The sequence below is a fragment of the Myodes glareolus genome, chromosome 2 (assembly GCF_982192425.1).
Source record: "Myodes glareolus chromosome 2, mMyoGla1.1, whole genome shotgun sequence".
Lineage (NCBI taxonomy): Eukaryota > Metazoa > Chordata > Mammalia > Rodentia > Cricetidae > Myodes > Myodes glareolus.
Genome location: NC_142027.1, coordinates 136,684,797 through 136,710,326, shown reverse-complemented (window position 1 = coordinate 136,710,326; position 25,530 = coordinate 136,684,797). Strand labels below are relative to the sequence as shown.

At 51.2% G+C, this 25,530-nt stretch overlaps 1 protein-coding gene across 2 annotated transcripts in view; it reads left to right on the top strand.

Annotated features, from left to right (window-relative positions):
• The window catches only part of Nos1 (nitric oxide synthase 1), a 163,790-nt gene extending 146,539 nt beyond the window's left edge, over positions 1 to 17,251 (top strand). For both annotated transcript variants that reach the window (XM_087903768.1, XM_087903767.1), the window contains exons 23-29: positions 2,561 to 2,771; positions 3,408 to 3,495; positions 5,669 to 5,790; positions 7,252 to 7,400; positions 8,941 to 9,135; positions 11,334 to 11,452; positions 12,483 to 17,251. In XM_087903768.1, the coding sequence (XP_087759894.1) occupies positions 2,561 to 2,771; positions 3,408 to 3,495; positions 5,669 to 5,790; positions 7,252 to 7,400; positions 8,941 to 9,135; positions 11,334 to 11,452; positions 12,483 to 12,498 (900 nt within the window). In that variant the 3' untranslated portion in view covers positions 12,499 to 17,251. The remainder of the gene's footprint in view (positions 1 to 2,560; positions 2,772 to 3,407; positions 3,496 to 5,668; positions 5,791 to 7,251; positions 7,401 to 8,940; positions 9,136 to 11,333; positions 11,453 to 12,482) is intronic.
• Positions 17,252 to 25,530: the final 8,279 nt, after the last annotated feature.

Here is a 25,530-nt window from a genome sequence, read left to right as displayed (position 1 = left end):
CAAGACAAGTGAGTGGAATTTTATTAGTGGTGGTGTTGTTGTTGTTGTTGTTGTTGTCAGAAAGAAATACCTGTGAGAGAGAAAATAGACTGGGAGGTCGAGGGGGCTGGGAGGGAATGGTCAGACTGCAAAACAAAGCAGACCCCAGAGAAGAAGGAAGGGAGCAAGGTCAGATGGAAGTGTACCACTTACAATGTGGTTTCTGAAAAATGTCCACGGTCCTTGGGGGTTCCTAGAGCCAAAGTCATGGCTCCCTAAAAAGAGTCACCCTGGCATCTGTTATGAGCTTGAACATCCTGCAGGAATCCATGCCCAGCAGTAGCACAGCTGCCGAATGCGGTTCAGGTAGAGGTTACTGCCCGAGGAAGTCAGTTTTAGATGAATGCCTGTTCAGAGTCTTCCATTAGAGGCTCTTGGTCACGAGACCTCTGATGTTTTGAATGTGAAACATGGGGCTGGAGAGTTTGTTCAGCTGTTCAGAGAACTTGCCGCTCTTCTAGAGGACCCAAGTTTGGTTCCCAGCACCAATATCAGGTGGCTTACAATTGTCTGTTAACTGCAGGTCCAGGAGATTAGGGCCTCTGGCCTCTGCTGGCACCTGCCCTGAAGTGCATGTACTCCCATGTAGATACACAAACACAGCACACACACACACACACACACACACACACACACACACACACACACACATGCTCCTACTTGGTCCACTGCTGGTGGGCACTGTTTGAAAACATGAAACTTTTAACAGGCAGGGCCTCCCTAGAAGAAGTGGGCTGTTAGGGGTGAGTCTTGGTCTTAGAGCCCAGCTCCATGTCCCCGTGCATCCTCTGCCTCATTCCTTCTGCATGTGTGCAGTGGGATGGCCGCCTCCTATTCCTGTAGCCATTCGTCCACCACGATTGGCTGTGTCTCCTTGAATTGTAATCCAAAACAAATCCACCTTCTTTAGGTTGCTTCTCGTTGGGGATTCAGACCCAGCAGTCAGGCAAGTGAGTGAGGCCGCTGCAGCGGCTGGAGGTCAATGCGCTGAGAGGTGGCTCAGCCTTTAAAGAGCTTGCTGCTACTGCAAAGACTGGTTTAATGCTCAGCATCCACAGCAGGTGGCTTACGACTGTCTGTAATTCCAGCTCCAGGGAATCTGACGCCCTCTTCTGGCCTCTGCAATCACACACAGACACACAGACACGTGCACACACATACATGCATACACGTGTACACAAAGACACAGAGACACATACATACAAATAAAAATTTAAAGTAAATCTTTTAAAATGTAGACACAATTCTTACCTCACAGGCCACACAAACGTGTGGCAGCTGTGGATCTGTGTGCCAGCTAGGGGTGGCCATTCCTTGCTCAGACACAAGGCCTGCCTAGCCCTAGCTTACCAGGACTCTGTGTCTCTGTAACCTCATCTGTGAAATGGGATGATAATAAGCCATGGCTGCAGGGTGAGTGTTTATGGCCCCTAGACTTCTCACATCGAAATTAACTCCCTCAGTTGATTTGGTGTGTCACATAACAGGGGGTGATATCAAGAGGTAGGGATGGGGCTGGGGGTGCAGCTTTGATAGCTGGAGGCTACAGTTGTGTGCACAAGGCTCTGAATTCAGTCACAAGGACTAGTGCTGCAAGAAGGGGCAGAAAGAAACGGGGAGGGAATGGGAGAGGAGGAAAAGGAGGAAGGGAGGAAGGGAGAGAAGAGGGAGGGAGGGAAAGAAAAAGGGAAGGGAGGGAAGAAAGAAAGAAAGAAAGAAAGAAAGAAAGAAAGAAAGAAAGAAAGAAAGAAAGAATGAAAGAAAGAAGAAAAAGGAAGTAAGGAGGAATGGAGGAGAGAGGGGAGAGGCTTTTGCAAGGCAATTGCATCAGGGACTTTACCCTCATAGGCCAGATAGACATTTTTATAAAAAGAAACCAGGAAATCTGCTTCTCCCTCTGCCATGTGAAGACACGTAGGCACCACCAGGATCTACAGGATCTACACCAAAATAGATTCTCCCCAGACACCATATCTGCTAGGCCCCCAACCACGAACCTCTGGGACGTGAGTGATAGATTTCTACTGAACCAATTAACCAGCCTGGGGTATTGGTATTTCAGAATAGCTATGGCCATCTCTGTGACCAAATGCCCAATAATAGGCAGCTTAAGGCAAGAGAGGCCACAGAGAACAGCCATCCTGAGAGGGAAGGTATAGCCACAGTCACACGAGGCAGCTGGTCACATTGCAACAGCAGTCAGGAAGCAGAGTCAACAGGAAGTGGATTAGGCTATAAAACCTGAAGGCCCGCCCTCAGTGACTCACTTCCTCCAGCTAGGCTCTACCTCCTAAAGATTCTACAACTTCCCAAATCAGCACTGCCAACTGAGACCCAAGTGTCCAAACAGCCTGTGGGGGACACTTCACACTTGAACCGCTACTGTAAGAGAGGCTCTATTTCAAAGCCAGAGCTGCCTAGCCCCACTGTAGGCACTGAATACCCTCAGGTCAGCTCACTGCTCCCCTGGTCTCCCTCCAGGCCCCACCGACTCAAACCCCTCTCTGTCCTCTCCTCACAGGGGCTGCAGGAGTACGAGGAGTGGAAATGGGGCAAGAACCCCACGATGGTGGAGGTGCTGGAGGAGTTCCCGTCCATCCAGATGCCGGCCACGCTTCTCCTCACCCAGCTGTCCCTGCTACAGCCTCGCTACTATTCCATCAGCTCCTCCCCAGACATGTACCCCGATGAAGTGCACCTCACGGTGGCCATTGTCTCCTACCACACTCGAGGTGCGTACCTGGGGAAGCACTAGCTGGGAGATTCCTGAATCTGCATTTCCCCTCAAGGTATCTGGAGGTCTCTTCTTGAACAACCTGTGGATCAGATCCCAAATTCTTACAGGACACTGCCAGTCAAGCCCATGGAATGGAGTGTGTCCCATAGCTGAGCTAACCCTGAATATGGTTAGAAATAGGCAAGGTGTGTGTCTGGGGGGTCACCTAGGCCTCCTCTCACCCTCTCTGCCCTGCCGGGCAGCACTCACAGAAGCATCATACAGGCCTGTCTGGAGCTAAATAATACAGACGCCGCTGTGATGTTGCGATCAAGCCACTGAAGTGCACAGTGCCTAGAGACTCTGAGACATGATGAACAAGCCATTCAGAACACCCTGACCCAGGCCCTCAAGTAGGCAGGGTCTGAGTATTCACACCCAGACCAATCTAAACCCTATGCACTTGCACACTCAACTCACTCTGAGTGTGCCAGCTCCTCTTCCCCTTCAGAGGCAGGGGTCCAGGTCTGGAACTCCGAGGCACAGCCCTTGGCATTGAGCTGGGAGATACTTGACTGTGGGTGAGGGCTGGGGCTGGAAGAGTGAGACAGTGCGCAATGTGATGGTCTGAACCACCTGCTCGTTCTGTTAGATGGGGAAGGGCCCATTCACCACGGCGTGTGCTCCTCCTGGCTCAACCGGATACAGGCTGATGACGTAGTCCCCTGCTTCGTGAGAGGGTGAGTGACGGATAAGGACAGGCGCAGCCATGTCCTATCAGTGCGTTGATCCTGTGCATTAGGGTACATGAAGGCTCAGCCTGAAGGGCTCTAGATAGATGACCGGTGAGGCAGGGGTAGCACCAATGTCTGCATCCTTTCCAGTTGCTAGGGAGACAGAATCAAGGGACACACATCCAGCCAGGGATCCGGGTAATAAATACTTATACAAGACCATGAGAAGAGGGTCTCCACCTTTAGTGGACAATCTATTCTTGATGATGTGGCAACCTGAAATGTCTTCAGACATCGTCAGGTGTCCCTGAGGTGGTAGTCAGAGGGTGACAGACACACCAGGTTGATTTTTTTTTCTTTTTACTTACCAGTATGTGTGTGAGATTTGTGAGTGGGTCACTTCTCCCCTTCCACTTTTACATAGGTTCTAGGGATCAAACTCAAACCCGTGCAAGCTCTGATTATTAAAACACAAATAAAGTATCACTATATTCCCCTTTTGTCTAATAGAAAAGGAAGGTTATAACTAATATAAGAAAAACTATATACATTAAGTACAATAACTATCTACAGTATATACAGGGAATAAGTGCATCAACAACGTCCAGCTCCTTTGCATTTGACAAATTCAGAGGAAATACCCTATATCCTATCTTGATGAGTCCAAGTGTTGTACCTAATTTACTTTCCATCATAACTTGCGTGACCACCCAAAACTATCTTTTGATATCTCTCAACCTTATATTCTTTGTACTTCTTTAGTGGATTTCTTTTCTGAGTCTCGTGGACAAGGAAGGCTATGGCAGGCTTGCACAGGACGTGTTTGATCCGCTGAGCCATCTCGATGGCTCCGTGTTTATGTTTTTTCTTTCTGGTTCTCACTCTGGTTTCTCAGAGATTGGGATGTACTAAACACCCCCATCTAGAGGAGATTTCCCCATTTTAAGAATGGTCCTGAGCTGGGACCCTCACCTCATATACAGCTCTTTCATCAATGAAAACCCTGATCCAACACTGGTTTGGCCACCACTCTCTTCTCCTGTGGAGGGTAGGATTTGGGTGGTATGGACCGCCTACTGTCCACATCAGAGTCTCAGAGAGTCGCTCGCAAAGCGCAGCCTGACCACATAGCCTGGGCACGTCCATGTTAGCATCCCCAGGTAGCTCATTTCAGCACTGGTGTCTGCGACCCCCTGATTAAAGATTTTGTGGACGACTGGAGACTGCTTCTCAGAGTGGAAGGGAAAGCTGAAATCAGGGCCTGGGGCAATGGCTCACTGCAGTTTTACAGGTGTAAGGAAGGATCTGAACCCAAATCCCAACACCCTCTTAAAAGCCAAGCAGAGTGACTCATGCCTGAAGAGACAGAGACAGGCAGGTTCACAGAGCTTAGTGGCAGCCACTGAATCAGGGGACTCCAGGTTCCATGGAAAAACCTGGCTCAAAAAGTAAAGTGGAAAATGATAGAAAGACATTCGATGTTGACATCTGACATCCACATGCACATGTACAGACAAACATACACACATACATGCATACACAAATACACATGCACACACATGCACATATACTCACACACATACATTCATACATGCACATGCATACACACATACATACACATACACACACACATGCACATATACTCACACACATACATTCATGCATGCACATGCACAAACACACATACATACACACACATACACATGCACATATACTCACACACAGTTGAAATTTTAACTTAAAATTCAACCCAGGGTGATTTTCTCCGTCTGTCTACCTCCCTGGGGGCATTTGTTGATGTCCAAAGGTGTTTTTGATGGCCATGACTCCGGAGTTATTTCTGACATCAAGTTGGTAGGAGACCAGGGTGGTGCTTGAACTCCCACATTGCAGACAATAGCTCCCAACAAAGGGGTGCCCAATTCCCAAAGCCAGAACACAGAGGAAGTCCAGGTTAGCTCAGGCTTCTTGTCCATGGGGCTTAGCCTGACGCTAAGTGATGGGAATGGAGGAGGAGGCAAGCTCCAGCAAACTCACTTTTAAATGACTCTGCTAATTCCCACGCTAAAGGGGCCCATGGTCCCACTAAGGAACAGAAAACGCTCTAAGATGGCTGCCTGGGATACCCTGGGCTCCAACGTGAGCAGCACACAGTGACGCTTCTGTCTTTTCTGCCCAGTGCCCCTAGCTTCCACCTGCCTCGAAATCCCCAGGTCCCTTGTATCCTGGTTGGCCCAGGCACCGGCATCGCACCCTTCCGAAGCTTCTGGCAACAGCGACAATTTGACATTCAACACAAAGGTATATATGGACCAGGGGCCACTGACTTCTGACTCGAGAGAGAGACGGGAGGGCCCCTGCTTTACCTCACTGCCTGGGGAGGGTAGAGAGAGATGGGAAGGACCCTGCTTCACCTCACTGCCTGGGGAGGGGAGAGGAGGGGTTGCCATACCGATGTGGCCACAGGTGCAGTTTGAATAGCCCATCCAAACGGACCTGCTCCACAGCCTGTCCCAGGAGCCTGAAATCTCATCTCCAGAGGGCATTTCCTTGTCTTAAGAGTTGATCCTAAAAGCCTAATATGCCACCAAGGATAGGCACGCATCCCTATCGGATGGATTTGAGAGTGTGACTGGCTTGTGAACCACCACAAGAGCAGGCCTTGCCGAGCGAGATAAGTTCAGGTTTGGAATAAGGAGAAGGGAGACCCCAGTTACAGAGGCATCAGGGAAGGAGTCCAGCTGTATAAGATGGGAAGGCAGCACAAATGTAAAACCTAGGCAGGCTGTGCTAGCACTGCCCTTAATCCCAGGGCTCCAAGGCAGAGGGATCTCTGTGAGTTCCAGGCCAGCATGGTCTACATAGTTCCTGGCCAGGGAGGATTAATATAAGTAAATAGATAAATGAAGGAAAAAAGAAAGGAAGGAAGGAAGGGAGGGAGGGAGGGTGGAAGGAGGAAGGAAAAAAGGAAGAGAGAGACAGAGAGAGAAAAAGGAAGGAAGAATGGAAGGAAGGAAGGGAGGGAGGGAGGAAGGAAGGAAGGAAGGAAGGAAGGAAGGAAGGAAGGAAGGAAGGAAGGAAGGAAATGCCCCACACAACTGTGTTTCCAACAGAACAGTGACCCCAGGAGGTGGTTGGTGGTATTACCATTGACCTACACACCCAATTCTGAATCTGATTCCCCAACAGCACATCAAATAATTGAAAAAAGTGTGGAGACTGTATTGAACATCTACAGATTTTCCCCTTAAACAGTGCAGTGTAACAATAGCGAGCTTACATTGCATCAATTGTAAGCAGAGAGGTAAGTGGAGGCACAAAGGAAGAGTGTAGGGGTTCTAGAAAATTCTGTGCTATTTTATCTGAAGGACTGGGGCACCTGCAATCACCCTTTCCCTTGCATCCTGGGCGGTCGCTTCTGCTTCCATTTTCACGTGGGGAAACTGAGGCTCTGAGAGAGAAGTGACTCAGACCCGGGGCCATCAGCCTCCGGTCTGGATACTGAGCATTTTCCAGTAGCAGGCTGTGAAGGAGTGAGACCAGGAAAGGAATGTCCCCTGTTCCCACAGGCTGTGCTTGTCTATGTGCGTGGGTGAAAACATGGGGGTGTGCCTGTGTGTTTAACCACCTGCCCCATGTATGTGAGCTGTCTGTCCTCTGTATGTCACACCCTGAGTTCCTGGCACCCCAGTTCCTGTAGTTCAACCACTGCCTACTTGGGCATCAAAGCCATGTGTGATACGGGGTCTCCTGGGTCCCCAGGAATGAATCCCTGCCCCATGGTCCTGGTCTTCGGGTGTCGACAATCCAAGATAGATCATATCTACAGAGAGGAGACCCTGCAGGCCAAGAACAAGGGTGTCTTCCGAGAGCTGTATACTGCCTACTCCCGGGAACCTGACAGGCCAAAGGTAAGCCGGCCACGCCCAGTGTACACGCATGACTATGCCTGTGCACAGCGGCAACACACACGTGACAGACCACAGGTGAGCCAACCACCCTGGCCACACCCAGTGCACACACATGATTTTATTTCCCACTTGAAACTCTCTTGAATCACCCAGGAAAAAGGGCTCAAAGAGGATTGTCTGGATTCGGTTGGCCTGTGGATGTGCTGGAGGGAGATTTCTTAATTGAGCTAATCAAAGTGGGTAGACTTGTTCTGAATATAAACAGCACCATTCATGGGTGGGACCTTTGGACTGAATGAAAAGGCAGGAGTGCCAGGCAGTGGTGGCACACACCTTTAATCCCAGCAATCAGGAAGCAGAGGCAGGCGGATCTCTGAGTTTGAGGTCAGCCTGGTCTACAGAATGAGTTCCAGGACAGGCTCCAAAGCTGCAGAGAAACCCTGTCTCAAAAGGCCAAAAGGAAAAAAAGAAAGGAAAGGAAGGAAAGAAAAAGAGAGAGAGAGAGAGAGGGAGGGAGGGAGGGAGGAAGGAAGGAAGGAAGGAAGGAAGGAAGGAAGGAAGGAAGGAAGGAAGGAAATGCAGGACTAAACTGAGCGTCCATTCCTCCCTGCCCTCAACTGTGGATGTGACTGGTCACTTCATGTCCCCACCACTGTGATGTCCCCACAGTGGTGGACCTGAGCTACAAATGACCATTCTGCCCTCCTGCCCGTCGTTGCTGTAACAGCCAGCTTACTGTGGAGGTGGGGTGGGAGGCATGGATGCCAGCAGCCCCGTTACCTTGCTCCGTCGCTGGCTTCCTGCCCTGAGTGTCTCTGACCCAATGGCAGCCACCACCTTTCCTTGGGGAAAGGGAAAGATAGCTAAGGCTTTTGTGTTTCGGTTACTTGTCTCACGGCTGTGGCAAAGTACTTGACAAAAGCCACTTCAATAGGGGAGGTTTTTTATGTGAGCTCACAGGGAGTGCCGTCTGCAGTCCACCATGGTGAGGAGCCATTGTGGCCGGAACCTGAACCACAGACACCTGTGTAACTGAGAGCAGAGGGAGAGAGAGAGAGAGAGAGAGAGAGAGAGAGAGAGAGAGAGAGAGAGAGAGGCGAACGCTGGTACTCGCTTGCCTTCTCCTTAAGTCCGTCCAGAACCCGGCCTACGGAATAGTGCCACCCATGTTCAGAGTGGGCGTGCCCACCCACATTAACCCAGTCTAGAGACCCCCTCACAGACACACCCAAAGCTTTTACCAAGCTGACAGTCAAAATGAACCATGCATGCTGGGGTGGTCCTCTCGGAGGTAACAGGGAGCCCTCCCGGAGAGGGTCCTCAGCAGACAGCTCAAGCTGCCCCCGAGGTTGGGATCAGCTCACTACACACCGAGGTTTGGTCCCTTTGCACTCTCTCTTCCTGGTTACCTCATTTCCCTGAGGTTACCTTATGGTTACCCCCTACCCATAAGCCCCCACATCGCACTCTGCTTCCTCTGGGATGGGGGAACAAGAGCCTCTCACAGCTGCCCCCTCTCTCTGGTCGTCCTCTTCTGCAGAAATACGTGCAGAATGTGCTTCAGGAGCAGCTGGCCGAGCCTGTGTACCGCGCCCTGAAGGAGCAAGGAGGCCACATCTATGTCTGTGGGGATGTCACCATGGCCGCCGACGTCCTCAAAGCCATCCAGCGCATAATGACCCAGCAGGGGAAGCTCTCAGAGGAGGATGCTGGTGTGTTCATCAGCAGACTGAGGGTGAGTGACCGCTGGCAACCAGGGGCCGGGAGTTTCCCCCTCACCCAATCAGGGCCCTCACAATTGGGGCTGTACCCAGCCACAGCCGAGAGGGGATGCACAGCCAGATGCAGGCACACACATACACACAGTCTGTCTGGTTTTAGGCTCTCTATGTGAAAATGACAAGTGGACGAGCCTGATGCCGTCCCGACTCAGCGCTTCCTGACCCCCAAGCCAGGCTGCCCTGAGCCCCGTGCGCTTGCATATGGTTGGCACTAAACAAAAGGCTCATCCAAAAGGGGCAGGTGGAGGCTGGAGTTCGGCCCACATGCCTGATCATGGCCTGATCATGAAACCACGTGCCTGGCATGGAATATGCCCACCCTAGAGGAAGGGCCTTTCCTTAATGCGCTTGAAGGCTAGGTTACAGCCTATGACAGCTTCCCCAGCAGAGTCCCAGCTTTGTGACCACCGCCCCCCACCAAGTGGAGATTGAATCCCAGAGGTGGTCCCATCCCACTACAGATTTCTTAAACGAGAAGCAATCAAGTTTTCTCGGGGGGGGGGGGGGGGGAGTGCAGAGCATGTCATGGTCCACGGGTGAGAAAGTCAGAGGACGCCTTTCGGAGTGTTCCTTCCTCCTACCGCATGGGTCTCGGGAATTCAAGACATGTCAGCTGACTTTGTAGCAAGTGCCTTGACCTGCTGAGCCCCCTCACTGGCCCCAAGCAGTAACCCAATGTGTTTTTAGAAGCTCTTCTCTAAACTTCATTCTAAACCCCAGTGAGGGGAAAGAGATTTCTGCTACAAAGTGGCCAGGAGCCGTTAGAATGGCTCGGCAGGGAAAGTACATGCTGCTCACGCTGGAAGACCTGGGTTCAAATCCCTGCACTTACCCCACTGCCAGATGGGCATGGCGGCGAGCCTGTGACCCCAGCACACACAGAAGGCAGAGCTGGGGACTTCCAGAGCAAGCTGGCTACGAGATCAGCTGACCAGTGAGCTCTAGGTTCCGGTGAGAGCCCAGTCTATCAGTGGAGAGTGATGGAGGAAGATACCCAGTGCCCTCCTCTGGCCTTCACCCGTGTGCGTACGCACACACATGCACCCATATGGATAAACATACACGGGGAAGGAAAAAGGCATGCCAGGCATAAGGGGTGCTGTGGAGTCTGCCGCCCTCTTGGTGTCTTTGACCTGGTCCCCTGGGAACACTTCATAGCTTCCCAGGAACGTTGCAGACTAGGGCAAAGAAATCTCCCCCACTCTCTCTAGATGTGGGCCCTGCTGCAGAACCGGGGTGCTGGAATAGAGTACATCACAGGCCCTGGTGCAGAATCGGGGTGCTAGACCTGGGTTTATCGTGGGCCCTGCTAGCCAAGTCAAGCTCCTGGCCACTGCTCTCATAAGCATTGAGATCAATCTCTCCTCCCAGCCACAGAGATGCCACCCTTAGAGAATATTGTTCTTAGGGCAGGAGAGATGGCTCAATGGTTAAGAGCATTATCTGCTCTTCCAGAGGATCTGGGTTCAATTCCCAGCACCCACACGGCAGCTCAAACTGTCTGTAACCCAGGGGACCTAACACCTGCACCCCAATATGCATGAAATAGAAATAAATAAGTTTTTTAAAAAAGAATATTCTTTTTAACTTCCCAGTCCGCCCCTCACTTCTGCCAAGGGAGCTCCCATCACTTCTGAATCTGCCCCCCTCCTCTAACCCCGCTTTCTTTCTCCTATGCTGGAGATGGAACACAGGGTCTGTGCTTGCTGGGGAAGCCTGGACCATTTAGCTCTACAACTACTTTTTTCCCCTCCCATCGGTTGGCGCCATTAATCTGGGGCATTTCATACTAAGTGCAGCCTTGCTGGGGTCTGAACTTACAAGGGAAGAGTTAGAGAACTCGAGGAGGAGGAGAGAGAGAACTCGAGGCTCCCTTCAGGCCTCGTTGCTTCTTCTATGCTCACAATCCTCAAGGTTGCCCCCCTTTTTGCAAAGGCTCACCCCATAGATTCTTTGCCGCCCAGCCTCCAGAGGCACAAAATGGCAGAGCTCTGCTAACACACAGCCTTAAAGACAGACCAAAGATACCCCAGGACCTTCAGCTCAGCCTCTGTCTTGTCTGGGTATACGTTCCTCCATGTATCACTCTGGCTGTTCCTCTCCAACCCCTCACCTGCCCTTTGATCCACCCCCTGGCTGTTTCTGTCCATAGGATGACAATCGGTACCATGAGGACATCTTTGGAGTCACCCTGCGAACGTATGAAGTGACCAACCGCCTTAGATCTGAGTCCATTGCCTTCATTGAAGAAAGCAAAAAAGACACAGATGAGTAAGTCCACTCCAGCCCTGTAGTGGGCTGCAGCTAGGGCTCACGGTGGGGGTCTGCAGGCCAAAATGCGTGGCTGTGATCCTGCTGCTACCAGGGCAAAGGGTTGCCCATTGGAAGCCAGCTTGAGGTACATGTGGGACCTCGTCTCAATAAAAGAAAGGAGTGCACATCCCCAGGTGACCCCAATCCTGCCAAGTCTGGCATTCAAAAGTTAGGTCACAGTGGTTTGCAAGGTCTAGGGGTACCAAGGATCCAAAGGGTCTGCTCTCCATAGGGACACCTGGCCAGGGTGCCCCCTAGTGGAACCATGGTCTCCCCGCCAACTACTGTAACTCTTGATGCTCCCCACCCCACCCGTGTCCCAGAAGTCACTGGAGACATTGTCATGGTTGCGAATTAAAATAGCCTCTAGAAGTTGCTGGAAACAGCCTGAAGCGTCATGAGGGTAGGACGGAGTCTCACTATTTAAACCTCACCTCCCAGCGTACAGCAGGAGGACCAGGGTGCTGATGCCTTCCTCATCCCCTTCCCTCAGACCTTCCCCTTCAAACAGGCAGAACTTTGTCTCAGTTGTCTTTTTCCCCGTCAGAATGACTGTTTCCGGAGACTTCTCACTGTTTCTCCTTCAGACAGCTTGGCTGTGTCCAAACATTCCCTGTCCACGCAGCTTACACTTCTGTTGCATGTGCATACATTCACACCTGGGAATCGGGTGCCTGCAGAAGCCAGAAGGGAGTGTTGGCTGGACCTGGAGCTAGAGGCAATTGTGACCTGCCACATATGGATGCTGGAAACCGAACTGGGTTCTCTGTCAGAGCAGTGAGAACTTTAAACCACTAGGACATCCCTCCCACTCCTTCTGGTCTGTTTATTGTTTATTTGGGGTTTGCTTTTCTGAGACAGAGTCTGTGTAGCCCAGGCTAGCCTGCACTTGCCCTCCTGTGCTGCCTCTGTCACCCCCAGGTCACCTGAAGGAAGCTAGGGAGCCTGGTTTCTATGACACTAACCCCCTCCCTCTCTCATCCAACAGGGTTTTCAGCTCCTAACTGGATCCTCCTGCCCCATGGGATGGTGGGGTGGCCACCCCAAGTGCCCAAGCTAGGGCGGCCACAGTTGACTAATCGCGGACACACATGGCTGAACTTTCCCCACGGGACCCCATGTGACCCACCCTGCCTCTTGTCCTGTTGCTGTGTCCTGGTCCTTCCTCCCACCCCACACTCCCAACCCTGGGTTTTCTCCTTGACTCTTCTCCTGCAATGCATTGTCCCTGTATCCTGCAGTGGCTCTTACAAAACCCTCCCTACCCGCTCGTTGCCAAGGGCAGGTTGTGGCACATGAAACCACCAGGTCATGGCTGTCACTCCTGTTGGGGTCTAAAGGCAACTGGCACTGGGCTTCAGAGTCACCCTGAACCAGTCCTTTGACCACTTCAGCACCTCCCATGAGTGTGTACGTGCGTGCGTGCGTGCATGTGTGACAGGCCTAGGTCACACTCTGTCCTCTTACCTGAGTCCTCTGCCTTCGTGAAGCACGTCCAGTGCCCGCTGCCTTCGTGAAGGACGTTCAGTGTCATGAAGCGTGTTCCTAACTATTGCTAATCCCTCTCCCACGTCCGTCATGACAGATCTGTGTCAGCCTCTCTGAAACACATCAAGTCCCTTCACTACTCTAGGCGAACCAATCCCAGCGGGAGATAGGCAGGTGATGGAGAGGAAGATGTCCGTGTGAAGGAGTCAGTCATTGGTTCAAGGTGTTCAGAGTCTGACCCCCGTCAGCAGAGGTCTGTCTGGGAGATTTTCCCAGATGGTGAATTGGGCAAGCACCTCCCCACCCCCACCCACCCCAGCTGGGGCCACCAGCCCTTGAGCTCCCTCCCAACACCAAGGCAGCCCCATCTAGGAGCCCAGCAGTCTTGAGAAGCATGCCCAAGAGAAGTCGGCTTTGAGTCCCATGTTCTATGCTTTTGTTTGGTTCTGTGAGGCAGAAAAACAGAACAACAACAACAAAAAATTCCTCTATGTCCTGAGCCAGGATGGGGGCTGCCAAACAGAAAGTGCCTAGGACTTTATGGTTGTGGACCCAAACCTAAGAACTTCAGTCCTCCCTCCCTCCCTCCCTCCCTTTCTCCCTGCCTCCCTCCCTCCTTTCTTCCATTCTCCCATTTTCCCAGACAGGGTCTGCTGTTGCCCAGGCTGGCTTTGAACTCATGACCTTGAATTGCTAATCCTCTTGCCTCTACTTCCCTAGCTAGGATTACAGGCATAAAAACTGCGTCCAGTTTATCCAGTTTACGCTATGCTGGGGCAGGGGGGAGGGGGTGTCAAACCCAGGATTTCCTGCACACCAGGCAAGCACTCTACCAATGGCTCAACATCCCCAGTCTTCAGTCCTCAACCCGAAACTCAGAGACAGGTCTCATGCTGCGCGGGACACCCCACCACGTCCCAACACTAGTGTGTGGATTTGTCCCAGTTATCACCCCCTGGCCCCAGTTAGTAGCAATGTTTCCCCCATGAGCCTGGAGGCAAGGCAGCGCCCTCTGCCGGTCCCTCCAACACAGTTCCCACCACTTCCTTTCCAGGGACTTCCTTCTCAGTCCTTCAAGCCTCTGCAGACACTTCCTAAGAGGTAGTTGATTCCCCAGATCTGAATGACTGTGCCCAACCTCCATCCGAGAGCCTTCTCTCTGCACGCCAGCTACATGCACGCCTGCATTGGTGATTTTTCCACTCTGAATAATGAGTGCTTACCATGTGATAGGCTCCTCCCCACCCCCACCCCTGTATATCCGGGTGCTCCCAGTAGCAGGTGGACAGATGGAAGCTTCGTGTCACTTGCCAGACAGTCCAAAGACAGGATTACATAACCGGGTTCAAGAGGGACTTCGGTTTTCCAGTGCTAGAGATGAGACCCAGCGCCTCACATGTGCCAGACTGAGCTATGTCCCCAGCCCCCAAGAGAGAATGTTTTAAAAAGGCCTTTGAACTCTTAACCTAGGCATCTTCCTTAGCCCCTGGCTAGAAGGCCAGAGACCGGCTAAATGCCCCAATCCTTTTTCAGAAACCCGTCTAAGCTGCTTGTCCAATGGCTGACTAAAGTGACCATCTAGAGTGGGCCAGTACTGCCCTCTGCTGGTGGTTTTTAGTTCGGCCCACAGCCAGCAACAAGGGAATCTACAGCTTAGAATAAGAGCAGAGTCTAAGACTCAGTTCGAAGCTGATCTGTTTACCTTGCCTTCTATGCTGTCAGTAGCTTCCACCCCACTTCACAAAAGCAGGTTTGACCAGGAAGAAGAAGATGACCCCTCAAAACAGGAGGACTGGAGACTTATACGCTCCCTGCCGTCCCTGTAACGCCTGTCCCCAGGAGTTCAACCTGTGGGAGGAGAAGAGAGCTTCTCTGCACGTCCTTGGGGGAAGAAAGCAGATGACTTTGGAACACAAAAGCTGAGGTGCCCCCTATGAAGTTTCACACGCACACCCGACCCAAGTGTTAATTCTGCCTTGTTTATGCAGAAGGCCTGGTTCCTTGGCGTTTCTGAGAACCCAGATTCTACCCGAGCAAGGTGGTTTTAAGGAGATAAGGGTCTATGACAGTGCCAACTCCGGCTCTAGTGAGCTTCCACTTTCCCCTTGTGGCTGGGGACAACACCTTTCCGACATCAAGATTATCGTCACCAATGGTTTAAGGGGGAGAGGGGCTGGCAGATTTTTATGCTAAGTCAACAATACTTACTACCGTCTGTCATGAAGAGTGAAGACCGAGAGAGATCCTTCCCTCCTGCACCCCTCCCCCATACCCCCGCCCCGCACTCCCCCCCATACCCCTCCTTCCCCCACCCCCACCCCCCCACCATGGACAAGAAAGTCATCAGGCCTGGGGACAAAGGAAGCTGAATCAGCCAGAAAACACAGGACCAAGGGTGTGGATTTCCCTGGCAAAGGCCTGCTTTGGGATACAAGAGTTCAGGTTTCTCCTAAGGCCAGGGCAAAATGCAATGGCTCTGACTCTGATGTCTGAGCCCCCTATCCCTGCAGCATCACACACACACACCACACATACACGGAGCCTTTCATTGTGCCCTAGAAAAGTCCTTCCAGGTTGAGTTCAGCCAAGGTTTGCTTTCATTTTCCGTCCATCTCTGGCTCTGCCTCCTCAGGACCCAACCTTGAGAGGTTCAGGCTGGCCCGACTTTTTCTCTTTTCTCACTGCCAGGCCACCTAGAGGGAAAGGCACCCAAGAGGACTCACTGGCCACGAAGTGTCTTAAACAAGAGGACCCAGGGACTCCCCGACTTCCGGGGGCATCCCCAAAGCGGAAATGCTTCATAATCTAAAATATCTTGTTGGAAGTACCAACAAGATACCGCAAGTGAATGCTTTAGCTCATCCACGAAATGATCTAAAAGAATGGGCAGTCTGGTCATAAACTCGGGAATAGAGTTTGCCTAGCCTGCGGAGTCCTCGGGTCCATTCCAGCACCATCAATAAATTGTTCCAGGCTATGTATGTACGATATAAATGGATTTCATGATTAGAGGTGGGTCCCATCTACCAAATATCCCATTAGGAATATGCAAATATTATGTTTTTTTTTAATCCAAAATCAAAAGCATTTCTTGTCACAGGTATTTCATCCAAGTAAAGTCAACCTATCAGAATCAAGGGAGATATTGGGGGTAAGCGTGCCTCAGCTGTGTTTATAAGTTTGTTTCGTTCTGACATATCTGAGTGGCTCCGGATAACTGGGCTTCCCTGACCCAAGGCAGTCAGTTCCTAATGAAGTGTCCCTGGAAGGCAGAAGCAAGGGTGACTTCACAAACTGATAATCTCCGTCTCCTAGACGAGTCAGGACATGGAAGTGACTGGGTTTAGCCGTGACCTCTAGGAGATTCTAGCCAGGAGCCCACTAACCTTGGCCTTCTTGTTTGGAGCTGGCTGAGTCTTCACAGCATGGCTGTCTTGGGTATTGTAGGATGGTGAATACCATTTGTGGCCTTTCCTACCAAATGCCTCTGGCGGCCTCCCACCATCTGGGACAGCCACAAAGGTCACTAGAAAGTACTAGTGTCCCTGAGAGGGCAGGACCTTCAGTCATTGGACAAGCAACCATTGCTTTTGAGTCGGGCCATGGAGCTGTCTACCTGCGGCTGTAGGCCTTCTGGTGATAGAGCTGGAGAAAGCCAGAAACCTGCCTCGGTTCAATGGTTGCTTCTCTAACCTCCTTCAAACCAACGGTGACATAGCAAAGTCTCAAAACTCCCAAGTCAGAGGGTAGCTCAGCATTTTTAAGACGGAGGCACTGAGGAACCACCTCTCATGTAGGGTCTGAGGCTATCCCCTGTCCCTGTCCCACCTCCGTGCCCCAAGCTCTGTCTTCACACTTTTGTCTCTGTTGTCCTTGTGACTGAATGACCCACTCCAGGCTCAGCAATTGCTTGCCAGAAGTCCCGTGTCCCACTCGGGATCAGGTTACACCCAGAGTGTTCACTCTGGGGTTACAGGGAGTGGGGGCAGGGGGATGGGCAGAGCCCGGGTTCCATCTCACCACACACAAGCTGTCAGAAACTCAGACGCCCCCACCCGCCTCTGACTTCTCCATGCTGCTAACCTCCGCCAAGTGTGCTCCAGCACCGCCACCTGCCCCCACGCCCTCCGCGAGGCTGTCCAGGCTGTGTTCTCGCATGCTTCTCTTCTATAGAACCCTCACCTTCTCGTTTTATGGGATTCAACACAAAGTCTACTTATGCTTGTTTGCATTATGGTTAAACTATTAAAAAAAAAGTGCACTGACTCAGCTGGCTGGTGTCTTTTGTTGCATTGGGTTGGAATATCACGCATCTCTCTACCACAGTCGTGGGTTGGGTGTCCAGGTAGCATGTACTGGGACTGGAGGATGCTCACAGGGTTAAACTGTGAAATTTCTTTGGTGTCCTGATTTGGGGCCAGAAAACAAGGTTTTATCTGTCAGTCCCTCTTGGGCCATTGTATTCTTGAGCCAGTTGACCACTGAGGACACTCCTAGCTGCTGGATGGAGGGTTGGGGAAGTAACTAGGTCTCTGTTCCCATGCAGCCACCCTCCTCCACAGCACCCCTCTTCCCCATCACAGCCTCATCCTTCAGAGGGGCCTCAGAGAGGCAGCCCTATCACTCAGTTGTTCTCCAGTGTATCAGCCCTGAAGACTCCAGAGCTCAAACCTAGCTGGTCTCAGGCCCAGCTCCACCTAAAAAGAGATCTCCAAAGCCCCGACAAGGAGGCTGGAGAGATGGCTCAGTGGTTAAGAACACTAGCTGTTCTTGCAGAGGACTCAGGTTCGGTTCCCAGCACCCACATGGTGACTTACAGCCACCTGTAACTCCAGATCCAGGGGATTTAATGCCCTCTTCTGCACAGGCAACAGGTATGCATGTGGTACACACACATGCATGCAGGCAAAACATTCATATGCATAAATTAATTTTTTTAAATGCAAATCCCCTGCCAGGGCTGATGAGGAGGTGCTTGTCTTAGATGCCGGGATGAGTTGGTTACTGACAAGGGATACGGGAGTGAGACAGGGCAGGGGGGATATGCCCTCTGGACACAACCATGAGGGAGGGCAGTCACACCAATCGTCTGTCCTGCCAATCAATCCCTGGGCCCCATGTGGGGAAAGGGGAGGACTGACTCCCGAAAGGTTGTTCTCTGATGGCCACGCGTGTGCATGCCGTGTGCATGCCGTGTGCATGCGTGCCCCCCTCCCTGTCTCTCTATTCCTCACTCATCCCGACCCTGAGCCTCATGTCCAAGGTGCAGTATAAGAGGAAGGTCAGACACGGAGCAGGAACCAGGCAAGGCCACTCATGCCCTGCCCCTTGTGGGACTACAGATTCATTAACCAATTAACACAACGGCTAATGATGATGTAAAGCCAGTCCCCACACGCTGCTTTGGTGTGTCACCTACTCCGTGTCCGAGGAAGTCAGGATGCACTGATAGGCGTGTCACTGTGCAGCATGTGACTTTGCCCTCCCTAACTGAGGTGGGGGGAGGGGGGGGATGCCAGGCAGTTTTACAACGTCCACAGCTCGGAAATGACAGGGGTGAAGCCAGGAGCACCCTGTTCATCCTAAGAACCCACATTCTGATCCACCATGATGGGCATTTGCTGAGGTACTCAATCTTGGTTCGAATCCCAGCTCCTCCACTTCCTGACTCTGTAACTTTGGATAAGTTACTCAGCTTCTCTGTGCCTTCATTTCTTCACCATAAAATGGGCTGGTGGTTGTAATTTGTTAGATTGTGGTAGTATTAGGTGAGTTCAAATGTACAACATGGGGTGGGGTGGGGGTAGGGGGTGGGATGGATTTGATAGAAAAATAAATAGACTTGAATTCTGGCTCTCCCGACTTCCTCTGCTTATTTCTCTCCTGGGTATGAGCAGTCTTCTCCCCAAATGACAGGATATCTAACTCTGATCTCCTCTGGCCTCTCAGGCCCTATAAAGAGTTGGTTCCTGAACGCTCCCACCAAGCCCAGTAGCATGGCCTCGGAGCCGGCCTCCACATATGCGTGTTTAACCAGCTTCCCTCCTGACGCCTACTCAGGCTGGAGCTTTGACAGGTCCAACCTGAGAGTTTGCCAGGGACAACTTAACAGTTTACGCCTCCCAACTGTATAGTTCCTGTTGCCTAGCAACCAGGTGAACATTTTAAGTTTACACCCAAACAGAACCTTCGCAAGCACAAATCAAAGAAGAAAAAGGTGGCGACAGCATATGGTGTGTGTGGGGGCGGGGGGAGAATAAGAATATTGTTAAGTATTTGGAGATCAGCCTAGAGTATGGGCCTCCCTGGGCAGTGAGGTGACTCCGTGGGGAACCTGCTTGCCGCTGAGCCTGGTGACCTGACTTCGATCCCTGGAACCCACCAGGAAGGAGCAAGCGAGCTGACTGCACAGAACCTTTTTTTTTTTCTTCACTTTATCCTTTGCAACGTCACCGAAAGAGCAAAGCCAAAGAACAGGGCTGTGAAACTGGCTCCGTGGTCAAGAGTATTTGCCGAGCAACCTTGAGGATCCGAACTCACATCCCAGCACCCATGAGCCAAGCCGGGTGTGTTTCCACGTAAAACCAATACTGTGGGACAGAGACTGGAGGGTGGGGGCTTGCTGCACCAACCTAGCAGAAAGACACGAGTTTCAGGCTCAGCAGAGACATTGCCTCAAAGTAGTAATTCTCAGGCTTTGGAAGGCAAAGGCACATGCAACCACATGCACAAGTGTGCATACACCACACACACACACACCAAGGAACATATTTATAATTGACTGAACTATGATATTTAACCCGTGACTTGAGAGTCACTGTCTCAGCTCTCCTTTAATTTGCTGTGTGCAAGATTTAAAGATCGCCCTCAGAGGTTCTCAACCTATGGCTCTCGACCCCTTTGGTGGGGGGAGGGGAACAACGCTTTCACAGATGTTGCATACCAGATATTTGCGTTGCGATTCATAACAGTAGCAAAGTCACAGTTATGAAGTTGCAACGAAAATAATGTTATGGCTGGGGTCACCACCCCACGAGGAACTGTATACTAAAGGGTTGCGCGTTAGGAAGGTTGAGAACCACTATTTCAAGGTGGCGCTGTTGACTTTCCAGCTAAGACCGCTCTCGGTTGGGAGAAGGTCACAGAGACGAATCAGCAGCAGCAGAAGTGTGTGTTAAATGCTGCAGTGTGTAACTGGACCTGCTGAGGAAAGCTTTGAAGAGACATTCATGGAAATGCAATGTGATCATCAAATCAAGTGTGAGCTCTATGGAGAAAGGCAAGCCTGCCCTTGTTCCTCTAAGCCTCAAAAAGCACACACTGCCCCCAGGTCCTCCCTTCTGGAAAGACCTCTTCCATACATAAGTCACACTCTCGGTCAAAGGAACTCAGTGCCGCTGGGAGTCAGAGAGAGGGAGCCGACCCCTCAGCCCAGTGTTCAGAGCGCACGCTTTTGCTTCCAGCACTTGATCCCTCCTCTTCCTCCCCAGCTCCACCACAGCCTCATCTTCTGGGCCAGCTGATTCTCCTGGAGGGATTGAAGGCCGCCACTTCTCCCTGCAGGAGCGGCCCCACACCTCCGCCATCTTTGTCAACCTCTTTCTGCTGCTGAGGGATAGTTATTTAAACTATGGCACAGACACAGCCCAAGGAAAGAAAGGGCGGTTTGGGCTTCTAGTTGAATATTGTCCATCACGGTGGCAGGACGCAGCTTGTGACATTGAGACCGAGAGAGTGGCACTGTTTACTGCCTTCTTTTTTTTTTCATAAAAGGGATCCCAGCCCACCTCTGCCACACTTAGGGTGGGTCTCTACGTCTCCGTTAACCCATTCTAGATAAGTCCTCCCATATATGCCTAGAGGTGTGTTACCATGGTGACTTGAAATCTCATCAAATCAAGGATGGAGATTAACCCATCACCCCCTCTTTTCTAGAATCCGTACCCATCCGTCCTTCCTGTGTGTCTCAGGCACTTGGTGGCACTCTCTCTGTGTATGTATCCATTTGGCTTCTCCGCCTTTGTGTATTAGTGCCACCGAAATGCTGAGTATCAAGCACACTTAAATCTCCTCGTAAACTGTCAAACCACTGCAGCAAAGGTTGGAGGGGTGAGGGTCTGAGCCCAGTGTCCAGCAGGACTAACCTTTATCAAGCCAAATGGCTAAAATCTTCAGTTCAAAAGGGCCTACTCACAAAAGATCAGCACAGCTGGGCTTGTTTTAACTACTGATAGTTCCTCAAACAAGGAGGGGGATGGGCAGAGTCATGGGACCCTCACCTGAGCAGCCAGCTACCCCTCCCAAAGAGTTGTAGGCAATTCTGCCCTAACTGGAAGCAGCCTGAGTCTGGGGAGGGCACAGAGTGCATAGATGGAGGAGAAGGGAGAGGGTTCTACCTAAGCCGCTGTGAGGGCTTCACTGTTCATGCTTGGTGCCAGGAACAGATCATGCGGCTGCCTTGAGCTCACCTGCGTGCCTGCCCGCAACCCCTCACCCACTGATCTGGAGTGGAGCTTTGGTTTGTCATTGAGCCCTTAGGGGAGGGCGCGGACGTTACTTCAGTCCCCGCCCCTAAGGAGATAATTCTCCTGACTCCCAAGGCTGGAGATGTAGCTTGGTGCTGGAGTGCTTGCAGAAGGCCTGGGTTCCACAGTTAAGACCTTAAAGTGAATGGAGGGAGGAGGAGGGAGACAGACAGACAGACAGACTGGGTTAATCTGTTGCTGTTTAAGTGTCTCCTTGCCTTCTGTAGCTTCTAGAAGCTTCCTAAATTCCTTGGCCTATGGCCCAGCTTTACTCAAGCCGGTGTTTCTCAACACCAGCTAGTCTCTGACCTTTGCCCTCCTGCCCCCTTCTCCTGAAGGCCTGTGTTAACAACACCAGCCCATCACCCAGCATAAGGTCTGTCTAAAGTGTCCTAACTTCGGCACACCTGAGAAGTTTTTTTCACCGTTACGAAACCTTTACGGGTCATCAGCTTCTGGGGATCAGCACAGGGCCATGTTTGAGGACTATTAGCCTGACTGACTCCCAAAGACTATTTAGTTCCTCCTCATAGGCAAAACACAGCCAACTGGTTGCTTGTGGAGTTCTTCCGTCAGAACCCAGTGAGACAGCTTCCACACCTTCCAGGGGAAGGAGGGGGCAGAAATAATGGAGAAGACTGACGGGGTAGTTAAATAGGATGGTGGGGGAAGAGGGCAGAATCCAGTGACGTCAGGAACACTCAAGGAAGGTGGGAGAGCGCCAGACAAGCCATGAAGGAGCAGAGAGGCTGGCTGGACCAACTCTGTATCTCTAAATCTGGGGAGATCCTCGCATCCCCCGGCAGAACATTCGACCAACGTTTTCAAAGGCTTTCATTTTGATTGTATGTGTGTGTGTGTGTGTGTGTGTGTGTGTGTTGTAGAGGACTAGCCTGGGAACCTAACAGTCACCATTGCCATGAGTTCAGCTGTGCCCTCTTACCAAAAGTCATCCCAGGTGGACCTGTTGACCTTCACCCATAGGTCACAGGGGAAGCGGGTGGACTCCCATTTGTAGACACTCCTCCCAGCAGTGTGTGTTCAATTCTACCCTAAATGCAGACAGTCTAAGCAGGGAGTTAGAGTATACAGGCCAGGGGAGCCTTCGGAAGGGGCTCCATCTACACGGCCATAGGGAGGTCATCAGCCATGCTGGGTGCACACCCTCCCTTGTGGCTGAGCTAAGCCTGCTCATGCTCCTTCCCATAATGCCTTGCTTTACTCCCTAGGTAAGCCCTGTGAATCCATCAGAGCCCATAGGCATATGGCTATAGGAAGTTGTGAGTCACCCACGTAGCTGCTGAGAGTTGAAGCCAGATCCTCTGGATGAGCAGCCAGTGCTGTTAACTGCTGCACCATCTGTCCAGCAAACACTGATTGATTGATTGATTGATTATTTTATTATCTGGGCAGTGGTTTGGGTTTTGAGAGAATGAACTGATTAGATAGACGGCCAAAATCGAAGAATAATGAGAGAGAGGGAACAAAATATCGTCCGATCGGGCACTCAAAACATCAAGCCAAAATTCCCTGGGGAAGTTGAGGCTGTGAGCTGCGGTAGCCAGTGGAACTTCCTGTCCACAGCTGAGCTTCCAGCCTTTCTCTGCTGCAGCGTTTTTATATCATGAGATAAACGATAGTAACCTCTGTGGGAAATACGCACGTGTCCGTTTGCTCCTAGTATTGCCTCAAGGGCACTGTGTTCCTCCTCTTGGCCTGTTTTTGCTGTTCTTTCCCCTCCCTGTCACTGAGCTGGAGAGGATGATCCCATCCCTAGACAAGGGGCCTCGGAGGATACTGGACAAAGACCTGCTTGAAGTGGAGGAGGGGACCCCGCTTCCAGGGCCAGCTTTCTCAGTGGGCTCAACCAGCACACGACAGCTTACCAACATGATGTACTTCACACACACTTAGAGGTGTAGGGCAGGTGAAGAGCAGGGGCCTATGAGGCAGAAGGGCTTATCCAGTCTGAGGTCATGGAGCGTGTGTTCCTGCACTCTGAGCAGGCTCTACTGGAAAACAATTGTCAGCAAAGGTCCTAGGCAGGAGAAGAGCTGGACCCCGAAAAAAAAAAAAAAGTCAGGTGTGTGTGTGTGTGTTTGTGTGTGTGTGTGTGTGCACGCACAGTAGTTTCTCAATATGGGAGAGGAAAGTGACAGGGGAGGTTCCCTGAGACACCCCAAGTCTATGGTTTCTCATAGAACAGGACACACCTGGAATATACCCCTAAACTCTGTGAACTATGAAGTCCCTTGCTTAAGTTAGCTTTAAAAGTCACTGGGCTTGGAGGTCACACAACTGAACTTTGTGTCGCTAGTCTCCAGACTTGCCCTTCTCATAGCAACAGCTCAGTAACGGTTGTTTAGGTGACTTTTCAAAGACAGGACAGCCACTGTTTGCAAAGTCGCTGACTCCTTTAGAGCCAAGCACTCAGAAATCACTTACACTCAACATTTCTGACCAGTCCCAAGTCCCCACTCTGACTCTCTGCCATGCACTGCCAAAAGAGGTCAAAAGCTTCACTGGTTTATGATATAAACATAAATATTTAGAAGGAGGTTTAACCACATGTCCATTTGACAAAACACTGGTGACAGATTTCCCCAACCTAGGCCTCCCAGACATAGGCAACTTTTGGCCAGTTCTATGGTGTCAGGAATGTATTCCAACCCATGAAGCAGGCCTCAAATCCAGCTGGGAACAGAGGATGGGGAGAGGAGTACCGTGGGATACTGTCTTCTGGAGGGGCCATGGCTGCTGCCATCATGAACACATAGCAGCTGTGGCTGCCTGCGTGGGATGTGGAGAAAAGAAGCAAAAGTCATGAGGGTAGGGAAGGGGAGGGGAGGGAAGGTTAGGATAGGAAATGATAGGATAGGGGAGGGGAGGGAAGGGACAGGACTACTTGGTAGGAAGGGGTTAGAAAGAGTGGGGGGATGAAAGTAGGTAGTTGGGGGTGAATGTGATCACAGTGCCCCCTATACTGTCCAAAAATTTTAAGATTTATTTTATTTTTAAGTATGTGTGTTTTAAGAGAGGTGTTGGAGTGTGGGTATGAGCCTGTGAGTGCAGGTACTTGAGGAGACCAGAAGAGGGCGCCAGACTCCCCTGAGCGAGAAATACAGGAGGTTGTAAGCCTCCTAACATGGGTGCTGGGCTAGCCTTCCTTCCACAAGGCCAGTAAGTACATGTTCTTAGCCACTGAACGATCTTTCAAACCCTCAAGCCCTACTTGGTACAAGAATTTTTTTGTTTTCGTTTTTTGAGACAGGATTCCTCTGTAGCTTTAGAGCCTAACCTGAAATTCATTCTGTAGACCAGGCTGGCCTCGAACTCACAGAGATCCGCCTGCCTCTGCCTCCCAAGTGCTGGGATTCCACACAAGAATTTTTAACTAAATACCTCATCACCTCTTCACCCGGGCCCACATGAGTGTGGGATAAAAGTGAGTCTTTTGATATCAAGAGCCCAAAATAATACCCTTGGATCACACTAATCCTACAACCTGTTCAGCACAAAGCCAATGGAGAACCATGAATATTAATTACCACTGCCCAGACCCATAAGAGTCTCCTGTGTGGTCACATTCCCTAGTGTGTCAGCCTCTTCTGACTATCCATGTCTGTGTGTATGCCACATACGTACAGGTGCCTCTGAGGACCAGAACAGAGAAGGCATCAGATTCACAGAGCTGGGTGACAGCCATTGTGAGCATCCTGACATAAGTGCTGGGAACTGAACCTAGGTATTGGAGCTGCAGGCTCTGTTAACCACTGGGCCATCTCTCCAGTCCTCAATCCCACTTCTTTATGTCATAAATAGAAATATCACCTGGTGGAGGTGGCAGACGCCTTTAATCCCAACACAAGGGAGTCAGAGGCAGGCGGATCTCTTGTGAGTTCAAGGCCAGCCTAGTCTACAAAGAAAGTTCCAGGGCAGCCAAGGCAGTGAAACTCTGTCTCAGAAAGTCAAATTAAATACAAATACAAATAAAATAAATAAACAGAGGCATCTGGTTCTTGG